We start from the raw sequence: 20,874 nt of genomic DNA, 5'->3' as shown, positions 1-20,874 counted from the left end.
ATAAAGAAATGGATAGAGGCAAACCTTACTATTGATATTAAGAGCTCATATTAGCGCCAAAATTTTTGTTTTTAGGTATACCATCAATTTTTGGACACCATAAAAAAAAAAAAAATTCGCCTTTTTTTGAAACACCCTAATATATATACATTATTTACAAATTCTAAAATAAGAGAGAAGAAACAAAATAAAACTATAATCGTAATAATAAGTGATAATAATAACAGTTATATTATTAATATTAAAATCCTAAAATTAATAGAAGTAAATCTTAAAAATATATTATACCTTACATTACATGATAATTTACTAACAATTAACTGGGCATCTGGTACTGGGAAGTGAAAAAATGATTCCCAGTTATCTCATCATACTCTTACGATCGCCATCGTGAAGTGGTTACACGCTCATATAATATGCCTATGACGAGTGTTGTTAATACGGTTCGGCTGAATTATACTTTACACGAATTCCGGAAAGATCAGGCTTGAACGCAGTATGCATACAAATGGTAAAATATCATTTATTCTCACGTTTTTCGACAATTGTGTAGAATTTTCAAGGGGTAACTGTATAACATTTTATCGCGAGAGTACTCATTGATTTTCAAATTACGAAAACCACTTCGCTCCGTTTTGCTTCGTCATTTAAAAACTGTACAGTTTTTCACCCAACTCAGCTTTTCATTCATCGATTGATTTGGTCGCTACTCTATCTTGAGATCGTGAAAAATTAATTTAATACCTCGTTCAGTGACTGAATAAAAAAAAATAAATAACCCGCCTAATTGATGAGCAGACTGATCACTCGATGGTATTGCATAAAAAATTTATAAAATATAACGAATCATTCTGATTTTAAGTTTCCCGCTTCTAGCGTAAAACCAAAAATACATGCTAAGCCACATCTATAAGACAAAATAGATCAATCGTTAACGATTAATGAAATTATCATTTGTTCGTAGTGATTTATCGTTTTTTTCTTTTTTCAAATTGGTGAACAAATAATATCTCAGAATAAAGACTAGGGAAAAAATATTCAAAGCGGAAAACGACTAAAAGACTAACTTCATCGCGTTCATTCGATCTAGCAGTAACAGTTATGGGTTTAATTCGACTGGCTTTCATTTTACTGACTAAACAGTACATTTCGTTTCCAAGTTGAATAATAACGGGACGCGCATAATATAATGGGTGTGAAGAAATAAAAGCAATTTCAAGCCGTTACCGTAGTTATAGTTTGTAGCGCCAGGATATTTTGCCATCGAGTATTTTTCATTCAATTTCAGATCTTCCGCGGAATACGCGTAATTAATTGTTATTCTTTTGACGACGTTTTTTTCTACCAAACTCTGGAGAAAGAAATTATGTATCTACGATTTTTCATAAAAATGCGTAATTAAAATTATGCGGGTAAAACGTTTCCAGTTTTCTGTCAAAAAATTATTAAAAATACATAGAGAATTATCCTCGTATGCATCTCTGAGATTTTTATCTTCCTACGTTTCGACGCTCACAAATTATTGCCAAAATATTGGCGTAAAAATTCGTGGAGAATAATTTAACTACCAAGATACATGTTTCACCTTTAATGAGTAAATATTCGTCGAACAGAAGGTACCCGATTTTATCTCAGATAAATATGCCCATGTGTAGAATGAAGCAATTATCTTTTACTTTTCTGGGGAAAAATACCAAGGCACAAGGTGATTTATATACCAAGTACGTGGAGCATTCCACGCTAACTCGATCAGGGTCTGACCCTCGACCTCTTGGATTTGGTTCGCGATTTTCTATAATGTTGTTCCGACTCTGAAAAGGACTCACTATTTTTAAAAAAATTTTAAATTACGTGTAAAAACAAGTTGATTTTTTAAAATTGTAATTAGGATATGTTGCAAAAATTTGAAAAAATCGTGGACCAAATCCAAGAGGTTGAGGGTGAGACTCTGATCGTGGTGGCGTGGAATGCACCAAATAGAAGCCGTGGAATACTTTTTTTCATATACACTATTCTTAATTTTCAATTATTGTCAATCACGCGTCGTTACTACCGTGACTCGGAAGAGATTATAGTTCATATTTTTCGTTTGTGCATAAAATGGCTTCCAATTGCTAGAAAAATTTTTGTAAATAAATGTTACTTTTCTTTTCCGAACAGAGTTTGACAATTACCGTAGATTTCATTACCAAGCATTTACCGTACATAAGACAGATTGCGAGATAAACGATTCGACGATCATGTGGGTGAAAAATGATTATAAACGTAGAGCGGTAAGACAGTTGAGGGATACTAAAATTTCACGTAATACAACAATAAATAAAAAATTTCAAGAATATACTAATTATATAATTGCTATTAAACGTAACGGAAAAAAAAACTTTAATAAGTGTCACCCGGCGTTAGATGCTCTCAGAAAAGGAGAAAATGAGGTGAAGGAGGAACAGAATTTGAGAAATTAAATAAAAAAAAAAGAGGTAGAAGATAAACATGGGGGGAAAAAAAAGAGTAAATCTATTACTGAGACGGAAGATAATTATTGCTTGGAACAAGCACCATTTGCATGTAGGTGAAATGTTAATTTTCCTTTCACTGCAACTTGATTCAACAAAAATTTCATCTTGACATGAAAATATTTTTTTTCACCAACGCTAGCAAACAAAAGAACGGCTCGTTTTAGAACAGGACTCAAGCTACTTTCGGTTAATTTCCGTAATCAAATAAGTACTCTTGAGGGAACGCAGTAAATATCAAATTAAATCAACGTTGGTAAAATACCACAGTAAATAAAATTCACTGTCCGAAGAAAAATAAGAAAAACTTTGTTCTAGAGATGGATCTCAAAATTCTTCTCTGGAGCGTAAAATAAATTATCCCATTGAATTCAAACATTAGAATTAATATCGTTGACGGAACCCTTTTTTCATATTCCAATTTTCAATTTTCACGAAATTTCAAGTCATAGTTGGTGAATTTTAAATTTGTTTTCCGAAAGAAAAGTGGCTGAAGTTTTTTTCTTTACACAAAGCTATTGGAATCAAAGGCTCAAGAGTACTTACGTGAAAAACACTATGATTTAACCGCCTGAGATGCTCAACACCTGAAAAACCAATTCGAAGCATCTACTTTCATGGCTCATGATCATTTTGAAATATTTCAAATAATGACTGGGATCCTAATGCGAAAAAAGAAGTTATCGTCTGTCTTAGATCGATCAATCTCTGCTACTGGCAGTGAAACAAGGTCCAGAGTAAGCCGTACCTGTGTCTTTTTCGATACATCTACACAAGTGGAGGTGATTTTCAGGGGCTAAATTCGTGAAAAGGAAGAGATATTTATCGAATATTTGGCGTGAAGTAACGTTCCACAATTTTAGGTTCGCATTATCGAGGAAAATATTGTTTTTACCGATATTCGTGAGACAAAATCAAGCCTCGATGCAATATCAAATGGTCGCTGTTAGAGGCATTCGTAATTTTATTTTGGTTTTGCACTGGTTACCGAGGCTAATTGTGACATCAAATGTTATTTTACAGCAGACAAAATGTTCGCTAGGGCTGCTAAAATATAATTTAACCTTGAAATAAATTATAATAACTGCGAATTGAGTTGGCTGAAATTACTAGTATTGTGTATATGTATTGCAAAAATAAACGGTTATGGTTGGGTCCCAAGGGGTTATGGAACACGAGTAGATGGCTGAAAAAGTGGGTATATTTTGGGAATTCATATCTCGACATCCAATTATTTAATTCAATTCGGGTTTGTTATATTCGCAAGTATGTCGATCGAGCTTTATTTAAGTATTTTTTTTTTCTTTTAAAGTAGCATCAATTAAAAGAAAGCATTATTATTGATAATAATGTCAACTCTTTCATGCGGTGACATGTTTTTTGGTAACCACGATGTATTCTTATAGAGTTCATTCTCTTTGCCACGATTCCGCTTATTCGTAATTATCATATTGTTTAAATTAATTGAGTCTTAAAACAAAGTAATACATTTTTTACGAAGATTAGAATTTCAAGTTCATGTAGTCGCCATTTTGTTGCGAAAAAAAAAACTGTGCACCGTGCCTGAGTGATTTTTGATGAATTTGAAGTGAATCCATTTAACCATTTTTGAGACATAGTGAACTCAGAGAAACATGTCGCCAAGCAAGATCGTTGACGTTGTTGTCGATAACACTGCTTTCATTAATTATTTCTAGCATAAAAAATACTCGTGAGTCGAGATATAAATTCCCAAAATTCACTCACCTTTTCAATCGTCTCTTCGTGACACATACCGCTTTAAAGAAAGAGAAAATGTAAAGGAATGAGAAGCAACTAAGGTAACGCACATCGCAGACAGCGCAAAACACATTACGACGCTGCCGCAGATGAGAAACGGATTCATTGATCACGGTACGAAGAGTTGTAAATAAATTAGGTGTCCCCAGAAAGGAACAGCCTTAGAATTGTCATTAGTCGGCGAGGTTTTTACTTAGTAGTAAGTCGTTGTGGGGCCCCGACAAGTGCCTGATGAGCTCCTGCAAGCTCTCGAAGCTCGAATTGCAGAAGCAGCAGGAAAACGTGTTGTCGGGGGCGGCGATAACGCCTCTGTGAACGGAGCAGAGGTGCTTGAGGAGGTGGGCCTTCTGCTTGAACATCGCGACGCACAAGCGGCAGGCGAACGGTTTTTCCCCCGTGTGAACCCGCAGGTGCGTTTTCAGATTCCACGACATGCCGAACTGCTTCCCGCAGTACGAACAGCGATACTCGCGGACGGGGGTCGATTTTGGGGGGTCGTCCGGAGGCGGGGGCGGCGGGGCCCGACTCGGGGGCAGCGTCCACGCCCCCCACTGCGTTTCCAGGCCCCCTGCTGGTACCGGATCCGCGCTTGGCGGCCTGTGCGACGCTCCTGGCGGCGTCACCGGTCTGTCCTGTTGAAAAAAAGAAGGGTTATTAGACGGGGAAAATGGTTGCGAGTCAACTTCGAATAGTTTTCATGCAGCACGTGTCGAGGGATTGACGACTTTTTAAACATGGTGTACACACTTCGAGATGGATTTGGATGGATTCAAGGCCGACAGTATCGTCTGCTGTTCAGGTTGAACAGATGCGTTGACCGAAGAATTTGCACATACCTAGTTACCCCTGGGCAATTTATGGCGACAAGTGGGCCCGGCTCCGTAAGAAGCCGTGTTAGCGACCCGATATCTTTCTTTATCGGCTGGAAATTTCAACTGGTTTCACCGCGTTGCGTTTTCCCCAGGATTTCATTTTTGCTATTCGATGAAAACTGGAGAGATCGCACTCAGTGCAGCCGGTTGAAAACGCTATGACAGTCTTCGGTCAACATAGATGGCAGCAAAAACGACACCGGTGGCCTTGGAATGGTCAGAATCGACCGCGGGAGGTGTACTCCACTCGTGGAATCATTTGAAATCTTTGATATTGCAGTTTGTTCGGAGTTCCGAAAAAACTGCAGATCTTTCAGCATACACGCGTGTTTGGAAAGACTCTCTCATCGGAAGGCGTTCCAATTTGCAGATAATAAAGTGATTTTGTATGCAATAAGGACGCCATTGCACGTATCGTATACCAGAATGCAGGTCAAGGAAAAGTAGCTATCAGCATGAAGGATCCGTAAGTAGATTCTTGTGCAGAGGGATAAGGGAGATAATGACTTACTAGGTAAGGCGGGGCTGATATACTGTGGGGATGAGGCGCCTGCAGCCTCCGGGGCGTCTCGAATCCAGGATTGAAGGGAACAAAGGCCGGGTTCTGGGCAGGGGCGTTGTGAAACCCTGGCCTTCTCTTTCTGTGAGGAGTTACCACGTACGCTTCCGCCGGGGGAAGTGGCAGCTCTTCGGGTTTCCGTTTGCCCGGCTCCAGGCCGAGCGCCAAACGAGCCTGAAGCTGCCTTCTACGCTCCTCGGTTTCCTCCAACGACTCCCGTCTTTCCAGCAGGGGCTTTTCTGGCCTGGAAATGTAAGAAACATCTCAGGAATACGAAAGATTCAACGTTCTCGAATATTTCCAATGAAGTGTTATTAGCTGATATTATTCACCACAACAACACGACGTTGTAGTATAGAAATTGAAGTATTTTACTTAGATATGCAGGTCAATAAAAAAAGTCAATTTGTTGACGTTTGTTAGGTATAGTATAGAGACTATTCCAAGAACATAAACCTGCACTAGGGTGTCCGATATTTAGAGTTTTAACGAAATTTCTCGAGCACACCGCCCAAATCAATTTCAAATAATTCAAACACAACTATCTAATTTTTTCAGTTTTTTATCTCAACTCTAACCTGTGCCGACAACGGGGTGAATTTCCCCGTTTGAAATACATGTGATTCGGACACGTTCCAAGTATATATTTTATTATAAAAGTAATAATGTTCAAAAAAATCTGCAACCGCGAGGTTTTAGTGGTGATTAATGGTACTATCTGAGAAAAATTCACATCGTCATAACGTGCAATCTTGACAAACTGCACTTCTAAGTGTCAAAATATTAGATTTTGAGGGTGTGCAATTCGTCGAGATTACAAGATACGATGATTAGCACTAATGACCACTAAATCCTTGCAGTTACAGATTTCTTTGAACATTCTTACTGATATAATAAAATATATACTGATCCGAGAACGTGTCCGAAACACGTGTATTTTAAACGGAGAAATTCACCCTGTTGTAGGCATGAGTTAGAATTAAGATAAAAATCTGAAAAAATTAGGCAGTTGTTTTTGAATTATTTGATACTGATTTTGCGGTATGGTTGAAAAAATGCCTCTCCTCAACCACAGATTGTTGATAAGCGAACTTCGAGTGGTTTGTCGCGGTCTGGATCAAACGCGAGTCGCAATTTCGTAATTTATTAACTTGTTTCACAGTCTTCTGCTGAAACAACGTGACTATTTCAAGTCCAAGTTTAGTGCCGCCTACTTATACTTCACCGTTTAGCCAGGAGGTGAAAATTAATACGATCATCAACCTCTTCAAGGCTTCTCGTTTTGCGGCGTTTGTCGGGCGGTGATTAACGCCCGCTAACGATTCCCCGTGCTTAGATACCGTAACGCATCCACGACCCGAATGCATGAATCTGCATGTCCAATTTAATGGCCCGAAGCACGTTGCAATTAGGAGAATAACGTGCGTGATTGTGTGGGTGTGTGTGTGTTGATGCTACCGGTTATCGCCGATACGTTAAAATACTGCATCACACCTTCACGAGTAATTTGTGTAAACCAAGTTTGACAGCGTTGTGAGAAACGAAACAGATTTGGAAATTCTCCTCAACCAAGGACAAAAATAAACATATGGAGTTAAAGTTCGTCAAAGGATGCTGTAGTCACTCTTTGCGAATCGTGTTAAATGTCACTTGTTTAGCCTGTTATCAGAGCCTGTGTGCATCGTTTACCCGTAAAAGTCGCAGCTAGCGCAATTTTACGTTCAATGCCGAATCCAACAATCCATGGAAATTTTCATTTTACGCAAGAATCATTACCGCAGTTATTGTAGAAATGCATTTTCTGGCATTATTCTCGTATGAAACGAACAAGTTCGCCGACATTCACGTTTGACACCGTAAGTGGAATGTCGCAATCTGGGGCATTTTCACGCAGATGATGCATATGTTCTGACAATACTCAGTAAGGTCAGACTTTAGCAGCCTCGTAACGTAATGACCCATTTTTTCGGAAAATCTCTACAAGGATTCTCTCAATATCAGCAATCAGTAATAAAAACAGATATACCCAGACTTCCGAAACTGAACCACTGAGTCACGTTTTTAAAATTTTGAAGCAATTCTTCTTATCTCAACGTTTCGTTACGTTATCGCTCTTGGCAAAAGAAGCTTTTCGCTCATTGCAAACCTGTAATCACTCTTCAACACTTCATTTTTCACAATATAAAAATTAGGGACGCAATCTAGAACTCTACGGGCTTTCGGAAATCTCTTATAATACTTTTTTATTTCATTTACACGAAGAGGAAAAAATCCTTTCAATTTGTTCTAATCGACAATCCATTAAAAGACCGGCGGAAATTACAAACAATAATTTGTTGAGCGCACCTATATCGTGAAAACGAAATGCGCCGATCCTGCTGCTCTTCAACAAGAACAGATCATACAAGCGTACCTCTAATTGTAAGCCGACTTACCTGTGAACGACATCGTGTGAACCTTCGCTGGTTGTAGAGGCGCCGGAATTTAAACACAGGTTAACAGGATCGGAGCTGTCCCTCCTCCGGGGAGGTTCGACACTCCCTTCTCTGGTGTCGCTTAGATGGTGGTGGGTCTCTCCTTCGACGCCCTCGACGTCGACTTCCGTTTCATCTTCGCATCCCTCGGTTTTTATGAGAACCGAACAGCAGTCGGCCGGGTTATTAGACTGCCTACTGTCGAACATTCGCAAACGCCAAGTTGATCAAAAGGGAGAGACATGATATGTTGAATAAAAATGATCTCTACATAATATTGTGCTTCTGGAATTATGACACTTTTGATGGGCGTACAATTAGGTACAAAATAAAACGTATAGCATTTATTTGGACGTAAGATTTATCAGGCATAGTGAATGTTGGGATTTTTTTTTAAATTTCCCGTATATCGAAATTCGTCAAATTGACAGAAATTTTGGGAGCGCAATTAGACAACTATTAAAAAGAAACGAACCGACAGTCCATAACAGAAAATGGGGAAATTGAAAGCCGTTTGATTAAAATTATTTTTAAAAATTGCGAAGATGTTGGTTGAATTTATCTTTGGTTCTTCCCCTTCGTCAAGAAGTAGAAGAGCGGAATAAGCAGAGAGCTACCTTACCGACTAAAAAACAAAGCAACTCGACAACAGCCGGTAACTAACCTGCCGTCGTACTGTGACTCGTAACTCGAGCTCTCCTGACTTTCCGAGGGCTGGGGCGTAGGTATTCTGTCCTGGTCAGACTTGCTCGAAGTCTGCGGATGGTTCGACTCGGAGAGCTCCGATTTTATCTGGAGCAGCTCGAACAGTTCCCGCAGTGGTATCAGCTCGGAAGACTGAGTGGCGGTACGGAAAGAAGATAATTTTTAACGTAGGAATAAACGAATAAACAAAAAAGTTCGAGTTGCGTTAAACTGCTGCCCTGTATGCAGCAAAAAGGATTTATTGACACCGAATATGGCGAAAGAATTGTTTCTTAAGGTTTGACGGAACGGCGTTTGAAAATTGACCAGAACAATAAGTTGTCTTACTCCTAATGAAACTACGTTTATTTTAGTAGATAAAGAGAAAAAACTTTTCCTTATACGGTAAATTCAACAATGTTTTTTTACCGTTGCTTATATGGAATATGAAATATTGCAAACGCAAGCTTGATCGAGCACTCAAGGTACCGTTAATACTGTTCTGTAACAATAAATCCCTAAGGAATAAATTAAATCCTGTTACCTATATTTTGAGATTAGAAGGACGTGGTTTGATTAGGGTAGATGCGTGATTGACCAGAATTGGTTCGTTTGTGGCCATATCCGTAACACTTAAATGTAGGCTTTGTCACAGATAATACAAAAAGTTTCCGGACGGCTTTGATCACTGTTAAAATTTGACTTTTGAGCAGCTGAATGCCGAAGAGTTCTGATCATCATTCAAGGTATAGGAAATTTTGTTGTGATTAATTCAATAATCGAATAGATTTGTGGAGTACCAGAAGCAATGGAAATGAAACACAAACGGTGCCTCTTGTATCCTACGATTAAATATTTCACTGATCTGCCGGTTTATTAGGAGAGGCAATCAATTTGTAAGTCAAAGTAACTCGTATGACCGACGTATTTTTTGAATTAAGAAGGAATCAATCGAGGTTAGTGAAATAATTAAAAGTCGTAGCATATCGCTTGAAATCAAGCGACAGCGTCAAAGGAATCGCGTGACAAGGGTTGAAAATTATGGAAATCATTGTAATTCTCACGATAAACGATAAATGGTTTGGATTCGTTAGCCCTCCATCGATATCTATCTCATCGTGTGATTTCGTTGACTTTTTATCTTTCTAGGTAATTTCCTCTGATTCTATCCAATCCTAGAACGTTCAGAAATGAGATTTAAAACCGGGGTTATAAGCCTTGAGAACGACCGAGGAATTGATCACTTGGTATACTGAAATCAATGAAACTGAGATAACAACCTAGACATGACTTTGAACGAATACCGATGATTTGGTCAACAAGCGGATGGCCCCTCGAGTTAATGTTGAACGTTTTTTCGAAAGTTCATTCGAACTCCACATGGATTGCACAACAGTTGCAAGGAATTCGACTCGCAGCTCACCGGTATCAAGGCTTCTCCGTTGTACAGAAACTCCAGGAGGTAATGAAGCTGGGGTTTCCTGACCCCGGAGAGGTGGACGACGTGGTCCAGGGCTGGGTCCCGGAGGAGGTCCGCCAGGAGCGGACTCGCCGCGGCGAGGACGACGCGGTGGGCTCGAATCACCGAGCCGTCGTCGCAGGCCAGGGCGACGTCCACGTGTTGGTCCCCGCTGTACCAGGCCCCGACCTCCGCGGCCAAGGTTGCGGGGTGTTTCCCGTAGTGGAGGGTCAGCAGACCGTCCGTATACATCGTCTGTAGAGGTAAAAGGAAACGAAGACGATTGTTAGAAGGCAAATAACTCCTTCGATAACGCGAAGACGGTCGTTAACCCAGCGGACTCGGTTTAACGATGGAACCGAATTATTTTCTAAAATCCACATCCGGCGAGTATTTATTACACTAATCGTAAATGTTGGTATAATCAATGTCTCGTGTATGTTGTGTCGTTCATATTCGTCTTCGTTTCTCAGACGATTTTTATTAATGGGGTGCATTTTGAGAATTTATACCTTTGGAGCCAATTATTCAACCCGATCGGGTTGTTTTTTTTTTTTTTTTTTTAGTTTGTAAGTATGCAGATCAAACTTTGATTGTACATTTTTTTTTATTCATTATTGTCAAAATAACGTCGAACGTTTTGCGCTGTCCACGATATCTCGACTTCGCGAAGGTACAAAAATAATTGTCGGTTCTAGCAAATACTGAGAGGAAACGGTGAAACTTGGCGGAATGAATGGCCGACTGTATTGCGCAAAATAATTGAACTTTATTGGTCGGCGAAATTGTACCGCGGTAATATTCCCGTCTGCTAGGCAGGGGAGCCAACTTATTCAAAACAGGTTATGAGATGTCAAACTCTACAGCGTCAAGTGGCGAATTGAAATTATGTCATTACGACGATTCGCGACAGTCATGAATCAATCAATAATAAAAGCTTGCCGATCCTTCCGAAATCACCATATCAACTGTTCCAGATCTGCCGAACTTGAAAAAAATTATTAGCACCTGCTTAGCTTCCATAAATTGTTAAGCCTGCGTGAAATTACGACAAAGCTCGAGCATGCGTGGTAGAATAAATTTCAGCGTTTCCTCTTAGTATATCCGTATTTAATAATAGTTGACGACAGGAATGTTTCGTTAATTAAAATAAATGCCATTCCTCTTAAGGAGAAAAATTGTTAATCTCTTAACGTTTTTATCAGATCAGATAAAATTTCGTCAAATGAAAAACACATTCCATTTCCAACGTTTTTACCTATGTAAGAAAATTAGGTGTACCATATGTATACAGTTTGTCGCCTCGGTTAAATATTAACACAATTGTTGGTACTGAATTTTCCACTACTAGAAAACGATTCGCAGTGGCTATGTTTTCTGGTAACAGTTAGAGAATTTATTTTCAACTTCTATACCGAAAGCTATTTTCAGTTTAGAAGGTGAAAATTAAACGCTTTCAAGAATCCAACATAGGCGTAACCATAAATTTTCTTCGCTCGGTGTTTATAGGGAACAATTAGTGCCGTGTCACGTAAGCGGGACATAATTGTCCAACTCGGTCTACAGCTGCAATGCATCGTATGTGAGGCGTGTGTTGCATTGTCGGGTAAAATTTATACACTGCACGAGACTGAATAATATTGCGAAGGAAAAAAAAATTGTAATTGCACGGCCGAGGAGCGGGAATGAATCGCCATTACGAAGTTCAGGGTCAGCTGCCGATCGGACGTTATGCGATTATTCCATTTGCGTTTTCCTTATTCTATTTGGGCCTTGGCGACGATGACGACGCCGCGACTCGGGGCCTCAAGCCGAGTCGCCGCGGCGCTGTGCGAGTCCCTCGTATCGGTAGAGAATGCCTTTTACTTTACAGGTGGGTTCTATTTGCGCTGTAACCGGTTCGGCTGCTTGTGTAATCCGCGTTTTTTATCATCTGTGATTTATACCGGTATTGAATTCTTTCCCTCTTATTACGCCTCTACGTACGTCGTACGGTGTGGCTAGCTGGTGTGAGACTTTACATTACAGGGCCCAGCGCGGTTTCGTTTTCAGTTATTCAACATAATTCGGCATCCATCATCGATATACGAATAAATAATATATACCTTTCGAAGTCCTAACCGGTTGTCGGAAGTCATTCGAGTCACGCAACTCACGCGTAGGTATACGTACGTTACTACTCCGTAACGAAAAGTTTCGTTTCGTGTTACAAATATCAAATTTTCACCCAAGTTATGCCATTGTTCCGAAACCCATCGCTCCTGCACGCGCGTCTTAGACTCTAACGCCGAATGTGACGATGGCCGTGATGCCGCTTCCGCATCGCGTTGTTGTGTACGGTATTTGCAAACAATCATCACGGACTTTGATGTGCCGTGTATGCAAGAGAACAGCCTTGCGGAGAGATTAACGTACAATTCCTCTCCTCTTACGGCAAAGTATGTGATACGATCTTCCTACGATTCTTTCGATGATAGCTTTCATTGTTCCTCGATGAGCGATGCATGTAGCTTCGAGGGAACACCGCGGTTCAACCTTGACGAGCGAGGGAAATTATGGGTAAAGATTCGCTCACAAGTCGAAGATTACTTTTTAAAAAGTTAGACATATCGGACCAACGGAGACAACGATTATTTATTGCTATTTATTGAAGACAGACAAATGACGGCAGCTTGATAAAAATAACCAATCAAAGCACCATTTTTCAACGAAATCGGTCAGCCTAAGCTGTCGAGTTCAACATTGCTCCAGTTATACATATTTTTTTTCGACATTTCCTTTGGACAAATTTATTCTTACAGAGGTTATACGGTTTTAATGGAATTGGATTGAACTCTTGTTAGAAAAGGTTTCAAGAAACATGCTTCTCTTCTAATGACTTACAGAGCCTAACAACCTAAAATTATTGACGAATGATGAACTTGGAATCTTTCGTCGACCTATTGATTACTATAAAAACTTAATTTAAATTCGTTTACGGATAACTATATATCTATAATCAAACGCTGGTCGTAATTAAAAGAAAACGAGCTTATAACGCGTGAGCTAGATTCAAGAGTCTCATTTCTTTCACCATTCTAGATAATGTAGGATTTTAAAAACTAATCACAATCCAACCGAGTCCTTGATTCACTCGTTTCCGAATATCAAATAATTTTGTTCTCCTCAAGAAAAATGTATTCCAAGCATTACGGGTGTTCGAAAAAAGTAACGTTGTCCTTCGATTAGGACGACTGAGTAAAATTTCCAAGTACGAAGCGTAGTTTTCAAATCTCTGAAAGAAAAGTTGTGGAAAATTTAGAAATTGGACAAACTTTCTCAAAGGGTGATTGAAAAAATACTCAGAACTTGTAGGTTCGAAGTTGTATCAGCGATCGATGTAGATACATGTCATACTTTTGCAGACAGCCATTGTTCGTGAAAATACCGATAATAAATTACACGTGTTTTAAATACTTTTGTTCAAGGCTGCTTCAAAAACTGAGTTGAATTCGGAGTATCGGGGATGAGTAATTGCTTATTGGAGTATAAAAAAAAGAAAAATGGAACATTTACCGAAGCACGTCAAACTGTGCCTCAAAGACCGCACATGGTCGAACATACGTGACATAGCAAGTGTATTATTTGATCTAGCTACGTACCTAAACGCGTTCGAAGCTCGTCGAGACGATGATATACTTCTGCCACGGATGATAATGAATTAATGCGTTTATACCGCATGTATACGAGCTTGTGAAATTTCAGTGTTTCTTTCAGGTAAAGTCGAGGAACGTCTTTTATCGTATATTAAACTACGCGGCTCTTGCAATAACTTTGTTTACATTTGTCTGTTACTCAACCCCGGTGTACGTAACCACACGTTGACTCGTGATCGGGTTAATCTCTTCAATATCGCACACCATTTAACGCCCGAGCACCGAGCAGCGATATTATACACGGTGAAATAATATTATTTTAAACCAAGGTGCAGGTGCGTTATTAGCCAGAAACCAAGGCATTTGTCACCGTGTACGATGATATGCTGGTGAGTCGCGCGATATCGCGATTCCATTGATAAGTGAATTATTTCAAACGATACGCGGTCGAACTGATCAACTATCGCGACTTTATTATAAGCCTTACTCTAACGTAATCAATGAATCACTATCTCAATATCTTCGCTGGTGTACAACTTGGTACGGACTCTCTTTTACGGAGGCGATCGGTATCCGATGACTTTGAGAAATGAGGAAAATAAGATTTCTTACACCGATGAAAATATCAAGGCTATCGGTGCTCGAAAACTTCTTTCCAGCTTACCGATCGGTACCGATTGCAGATAGTCGGACGTAAATGAACAGATAATAACTTTTAACTTGAACTAATCAGTTAAAGTAGTATGTCAGATTGATAGTTGACGGTGGGGCCTGAATTCGCAGTCTCTTAACTTGTTAGATAAGGAGCTTTCATCGTTTGAAGGAAAGAAATTTTTTTCGTCATGTAAACTATTCTATTGACTAAACGCAAGCTTTGCACCAAAATTGACATCTCTTTAGTGATAAGATTTCCAGTGAAAATTCCGTCGTGCGAAAGGTCGAAGTGTTTTTTTTTTTTGTTTTTTTTTTAAGTACTTGAGAAGCTAGGACGGTGTAAATCAGACCAAAGTTATGTGTTTAATGTGTTTATAAAGCCAACATTGATTTTTGGGATGCTTGAACTTTCCTTCGTCATCGGTGATCTATTTCTTCAAAAAAATATGCTTTCTTGGACAATTCACGATTACAAAATGAATGGAACCGTATTTTACCCATTTCAATTGTTTCAATGAACCAAGCAGAAATTTTTCACACCGTTCTGGCACATGAAATGTGGCTTTTCTTATGTTACATCGAGGCGAGTGACATGAATATGGTTTTTTCAGATTTTCATGATATTTTACGGTATTTCTTGGAAATAAATCCCAATGATCAAATGCCATTCGTGTAAATTTCCGAAACTATCTATGATATATACGAATGTATTATCAACACGTGCGCCTACGTATGTCGCACCGACTCAACGAAAGTCTTGCGAAATAATTTGACTGTTTATTATTCCGGTCATCAAGCCTCCTCGGCAACGTCACGCTACGATTCAATCAACGGCTCATATACGTGTATAGATACACATGTGCATATATGTAGGTGTACGTGTACATCCATGTACATTTTAGTCAGCCAACTATATGCGATAGAAATTTCAATGAAACATAATCAGATTACATTCTAGCGCAATCAATGAAACTGGCCAACGCGATTACTGCAAGAATTAGCTATCATATACCGTTCGGAACTTTCAACCATAGCTTTTTACATTGTACACACTCGGATCAGCTGAAATTCTATAATTCCGACTTGTTTTTATAGTTCGATGAAAATGCTGTTGTACCAGCTGTGCTGTTGCTTGCGTTCCGTAATAGAAAACCAGAGCGAAGAGAATTAGAAAAAATTATATCGCGAGTAAAGATGGAGTAGATATGGAAAAAATAAATAAATTCGAGTTCAAGTTTTATATTCGTTAGGCATTGGTTGAGGATTTGGTCTCATCGGAAACGTATTTAAAAAGGAGTAATGTATACAATCGCTATCGCTTATTCTAACTCAATTTAGAACATCTTTTTTTTTTCTTTTTTTATCACCTTTGAAACAGGTGTGCGTGTAGAGCAGTTTCAAGATTACGTCCGTTGAAGATAGAAATAAATTTATACGGGCGAAATTCTGACCAAGCATTACACACTTCCGATCCGAACTTATCTGTAGATATTGTTGGAAAAAAAACACACCTCGAAACCTTGAAGTCCAGATTGCCATCTCGTCTGGTGAAATTGATCTGATGATCGTTAAGTTAATATCGTATTCCAGTATCGAGTTAATAAGAACCGATAACGATCGGTAAAAGTAGACGTCTATTATGGATTCATATATATATATATATATACGTATGTATACATATAATTTCTACCTATTAAAATGAATTGATAATCGTGTTTGTAATTCTATTCAAGTACAAAGTTCACTTTCGATTTTAAATTTCCGAGTATATATATATTTATATATAAGTAATCAAATTGAAATTTAAAATCGAAAGTGAACTTTGTACTTGGATAGAATCACAAACACGATTATCAATTCATTTTACGAGGTAGAAATTATACGCATACTTATACGAGGTGGATAAAATATTTCTTTGATACGGGAACATTCATATAGGGACCAGGTCGTGGGGCGTTGTTCTAAGGACCGTTCCAAGTATACGCTTACAGAAATATCACGTAGAAAAGAGAAAAGAATCGAGCAATAGAGAACCGGGTGTAATAGGGTCCGTGATTTCCGCTCCATATACATATTATTTTTTTTTTTTTTTCGTTCCGTTCTGTTTTTTTTCTTCCTCTTCTTCGTTTCCTACATATTTTTTTTTTTATTTTTATTTATTTTGTTTTCCTCTCTCCCGGTCCCAATTAGGGTTTCGCCAACGTGAATAGACCCTGTTTTATATGGCCGCCTTGAACGCCGCTCTGATCTCGCTCGCAGGGCTTCTTCACACCGAAATCCCAATTTACACGTTTTCACTTTTTTTTTTTTCTTCTCTTCTACCGCGATATTTTCCCGAGTAATTTGCGCTTCCGGAACACTTTCTTCAAAATTTTTAGCTCCAACTTCGTCGAGGTGTCGGACACTCCGCGTTCGAAAGCATTCCTTCATTACCGAAACCCGAAATGGGTTCGATTTTTGGTCGTGACACGCACAAGTCGCGCGAGCTGTTCTCACCGCCGGCTTTGTGATCGCGGTGTTCGCTGGCCGGAAGAAGGAGCAAACAATTGATCTCAGCATCCGCATCTCACGGCTTCCGGTACGGTGAACGCCGATCGTACGGGCCAGCAGCTGCCGATTAAATCTGCTCCCTTCTGTTCGTGGCTGCGTTTCAATCATTTTTCAAACCAACAATTACAACTCGTACGTGTCCCTGTGCATAGACCCAATGAGAAAGAATTCAGGGAGGAAATTTCCATGAGAGTCACGAATAATAGAAATGAGATCTAGGCGCTGATAAGAAATACTCGTGAGTAAGACCTCGTATCTTTTTTCTACTCCTTTGGCACGTTGGCGTTGTTGCCATTTCTTCGTTTCTTTATCATTGTCAGAACATGGAGTCGAGTTTATGGAAATAGAGTTTACGCGTTACCCACGCGTGCTGCTCCATCACTTTCCAGTATTTAGCGGTTTCCATCGTTCTGACTACTTAAAGGCGGCTGGTTCAATTTTAATGTTCTTCCAAGTCCATCTCTGACTAAGAATATCGAGATTTTATTCTACCGATCTTAAACTTCATTTTGCAGATGAAATCTTGTGCGTCCATTCTTCAGATTTTTTGTTGCGAAAAACCCCTCCGTATCAACTGCGAAAATTCTGTGTTTCAACTTTAAAGCACGTTTCGTTAGTCTCTTTTGACCGTTTGTTAACATTCTCAGGCATGAACGTTACAGGTGTGCTACAGCGTACACGGAAACTAATTTGCGTCAGAAATACCAGAGAAACGAATAGATCAATCCGAAAGAAATTCGTCTACGAAGTAACGTACTCGACGTTCAGATCATCTATCTTTGGTCAGAAAGTAGAAACTCTCTTCTACTCCAAAGCTTTGACAATTCTGACGGTTGTAAGCAGATCTCTGTCAAACTTCGTCAACATAAGCATTTGCCATCCAGTTAAATCTACTGATTATCGTTTAGAAGTTTAAACAAGATTCAGAAAAGTGAAATGAAGTTTAACGACTGGTTGAAAGATCGCGACACTGTCATTTGCAATGATTCAACTAAAAATTAGGAGTGAATGTTGATGCTCGGAAAAAAGTAATTTCATTGGGATATTGCAAAGCCTTGAAATGAATTTTCGATCGTGTCAATTTTCAAAGTATCATCAGCAATACGTACGTTTAATGGAAATTTATCAACATACTGACATCGCAAGCTGTTCCAAAGTTGAACCCGAATGCACTAAGCGTGTTAGGAATGTGATAATTCAGTAAGGTTTGACAAAATTTTGTCCACTCGACTCGACCGCTTTACCTTAACGAAAACAACAATTCCGACTGTCGGATCTGGCTGCTACCTTCAGCCTAATGGGACAGAGTGACAAACCGCACCTCCTCGTCGAAAACTAGCGATGATTCTATTCTTGCCCATCAAGACTCATTGTATCGCGGATCAGGAATTCCGTCGTGGCTGCATATATTTTTCGCAGATGGAAATACGTCGCACCGAGTAAACGGCGTAGGTGGGAACATGTGACATGCACGTATCGACTCACCACAGTCAGGACTATACACCGACATCGTATCGGAAGATTGGCAGATGGATGGATGGATGGATGGATGGATGGATGGATGGATGGATGGATGGATGGATGGATGGATGGATGCATGGATGGATGGATGGATGCATGGATGGATGGATGGATGGATGGATGGATGGATGGATGGATGGATGGATGGATGGATGGATGGATGGATGGATGGATGGATGGATGGATGGATAGATACACTCGTGGACAGAAGGAAGCTTGGGTGAAGTAGTTTAAACGTGAACGCTAAATGGCACATTGCGCGGCAACACACGCGCGCAAACGACACAAACACGGGAGATGGATGGGTATCCGTACATCGTCGAGGCGAGTCCCCGGTACGGCAGTGTAATAGTGACGGCGTATACATTTCGTTCAAGGCCAAAAGTAACAGCCTTTTCAAACTGCACTTACAGAGCGAGTTATGTGGAGGTAGGCAGGGTGGGATAGGACAGTAGACGAAGTGCGCGGCGTGCGATACGTGCAATGAGCAGGCAGGCGGGCAGAGGCGAGTGTAGTATTCGCAGTGGCATAGACCACCACCCACCCCACCCCACAAGCGGGAACTGTATCGAGTTATAGGTGTAAGCCGAGGAACGGGCACTTATACAGAGGTGGGCATAAGGTGGCGCACACGGCGGTCCCCAACATCCGTGAGACGCGGTACAAGAGTATATTGACAGTCGAGCAGACAAATAAATGTGCACGCAACACCGAGTAGTCGTTACATGATCCAGTCATTATGTAAGAACAATCGGCCGACTAATAAATAGACACTCCATCGTTGTGAATCTGAAGGGCACATCCATACCCGCGAATAACCGAGTGCGACGCGGCTTCGTGACACACGTAAGCGCGCACGTACGTCGGCGAACACAAGTCCCCGGAGAGCGCAAGAGAGAAGAAGCGCAATCCGCACACAACCGTGTGTTCTACGCACAGAGAGACGCCCGCCGCCCGGCCTCGCTCAATTATTACCATGAACATAAACGTGCCGGTCTCTCCTCTACGATGTGTCCTATGCGCTCGACGCTCCCCCCCCTTGACCCCCCTTCAGACCCCCTTACCCACCTCAACCCGCTATTCGCTCCCTCTGTTCAAGTATTACAGACACTCTGTGCTGCCCGGTTGCGTAACGCCAGTGATCTCACGTTGTGGGTGGGACATGCTCTGTGATACGAACGAGTACAGGGTGTCCCAATGGTCCCTTGTTCCGCCGTCAATGCGAAACGGCGACATTCAGACGCTTCTTTCTGTATCCCGTACCCTTATTCTCTTCCCGTGGTCCCCCTGCGATCAGTCACCCGGGAACACTGTCAAACTGCGAAGCTCTTCTCATGGACCGGGCAATGTCCATGCTTTTCAAAGGTCGCTCGCATCCTCGAGCGGGAGATGGTCGATATTTCAATATTTCAAGTTCATCCCGATCATCTCGAATTTTGACGTTTCGCGATTTACAACGATGCCGAGGAAAGGTTTTGGGCGGTGAAGAAACGTGGTAGGTTTTCGACCCAATCACCTGTCGATCGATCCACTCATTTCTCTGGAATTCGGAACGCGAGATTCACCGCGTTTGTGCAGGTAGAATAAATAAATCCACGACCGAACATTCTTCTGTGTTTCGAAGCAGAAATATCGTCGATGGTCAATATCCGCAGTGGGAAACGAGGCGATGGAATATTTTGCGATTACCTAAAAGCCTCGCGGGAATACCTGCAGCTTGTATCCGGCATGGATGCGCTCGCTCGTCTATCACGTGTTTATCATGGCGTGTAACGCACGGGGTGAGCGTAACCGGCTGATTTAGTGACGTACGACCGTCATTGTGACAAATAAGTCATACGTCGCGTGTGATGATTGTCAAGGTCGGTTGTTTGGGCTGCTCTTATCATCGCTGTCAATGGGAGTGGGGCCACTGCGTGTCCTAGGGGCCAGCTGTGGCCACCGTTAATAGCACGTCTTCCATTACATCCACGGTTCCGTACGACCCAACGGACGAATGTCACGGCCTTTAAGCACCCCTCACTTTACTGGCACTTAAGTGTCGAGTTATTTTCGGCTTTGCGAGAATGAAAAGAGAAGGTGCAACACTCTCGTGTTGATCTTCCGGGTCGCGTTCAGACACAACAAGCGTTTCGATTCCCCGCGCTATAAAACTGTTGCATAAAATTGTTTTA

General features: G+C 40.6%; 1 protein-coding gene across 1 annotated transcript in view; it reads right to left on the bottom strand.

Moving 5' to 3' along the window:
* Window positions 1-204: 204 nt before the first annotated feature.
* Window positions 205-20,874, bottom strand: part of LOC124303678 (transcription factor Ken) — a 28,173-nt gene continuing 7,503 nt past the window's right edge. Inside the window, exons 2-6 of the mRNA XM_046761184.1 lie at window positions 10,305-10,595; window positions 8,862-9,034; window positions 8,159-8,395; window positions 5,676-5,967; window positions 205-4,924 (exon numbers count right to left, since the gene is read on the bottom strand). Coding sequence (XP_046617140.1) covers window positions 4,466-4,924; window positions 5,676-5,967; window positions 8,159-8,395; window positions 8,862-9,034; window positions 10,305-10,592 — 1,449 coding nt within the window. The 5' untranslated portion in view covers window positions 10,593-10,595 and the 3' untranslated portion in view covers window positions 205-4,465. The remainder of the gene's footprint in view (window positions 4,925-5,675; window positions 5,968-8,158; window positions 8,396-8,861; window positions 9,035-10,304; window positions 10,596-20,874) is intronic.

The sequence above is a fragment of the Neodiprion virginianus genome, chromosome 4, assembly GCF_021901495.1.
Source record: "Neodiprion virginianus isolate iyNeoVirg1 chromosome 4, iyNeoVirg1.1, whole genome shotgun sequence".
Classification (NCBI taxonomy): Eukaryota; Metazoa; Arthropoda; class Insecta; order Hymenoptera; family Diprionidae; genus Neodiprion; species Neodiprion virginianus.
The sequence above is the reverse complement of the archived record's forward strand: the minus strand, read 5'-3'. Positions and strand labels throughout refer to the sequence as shown.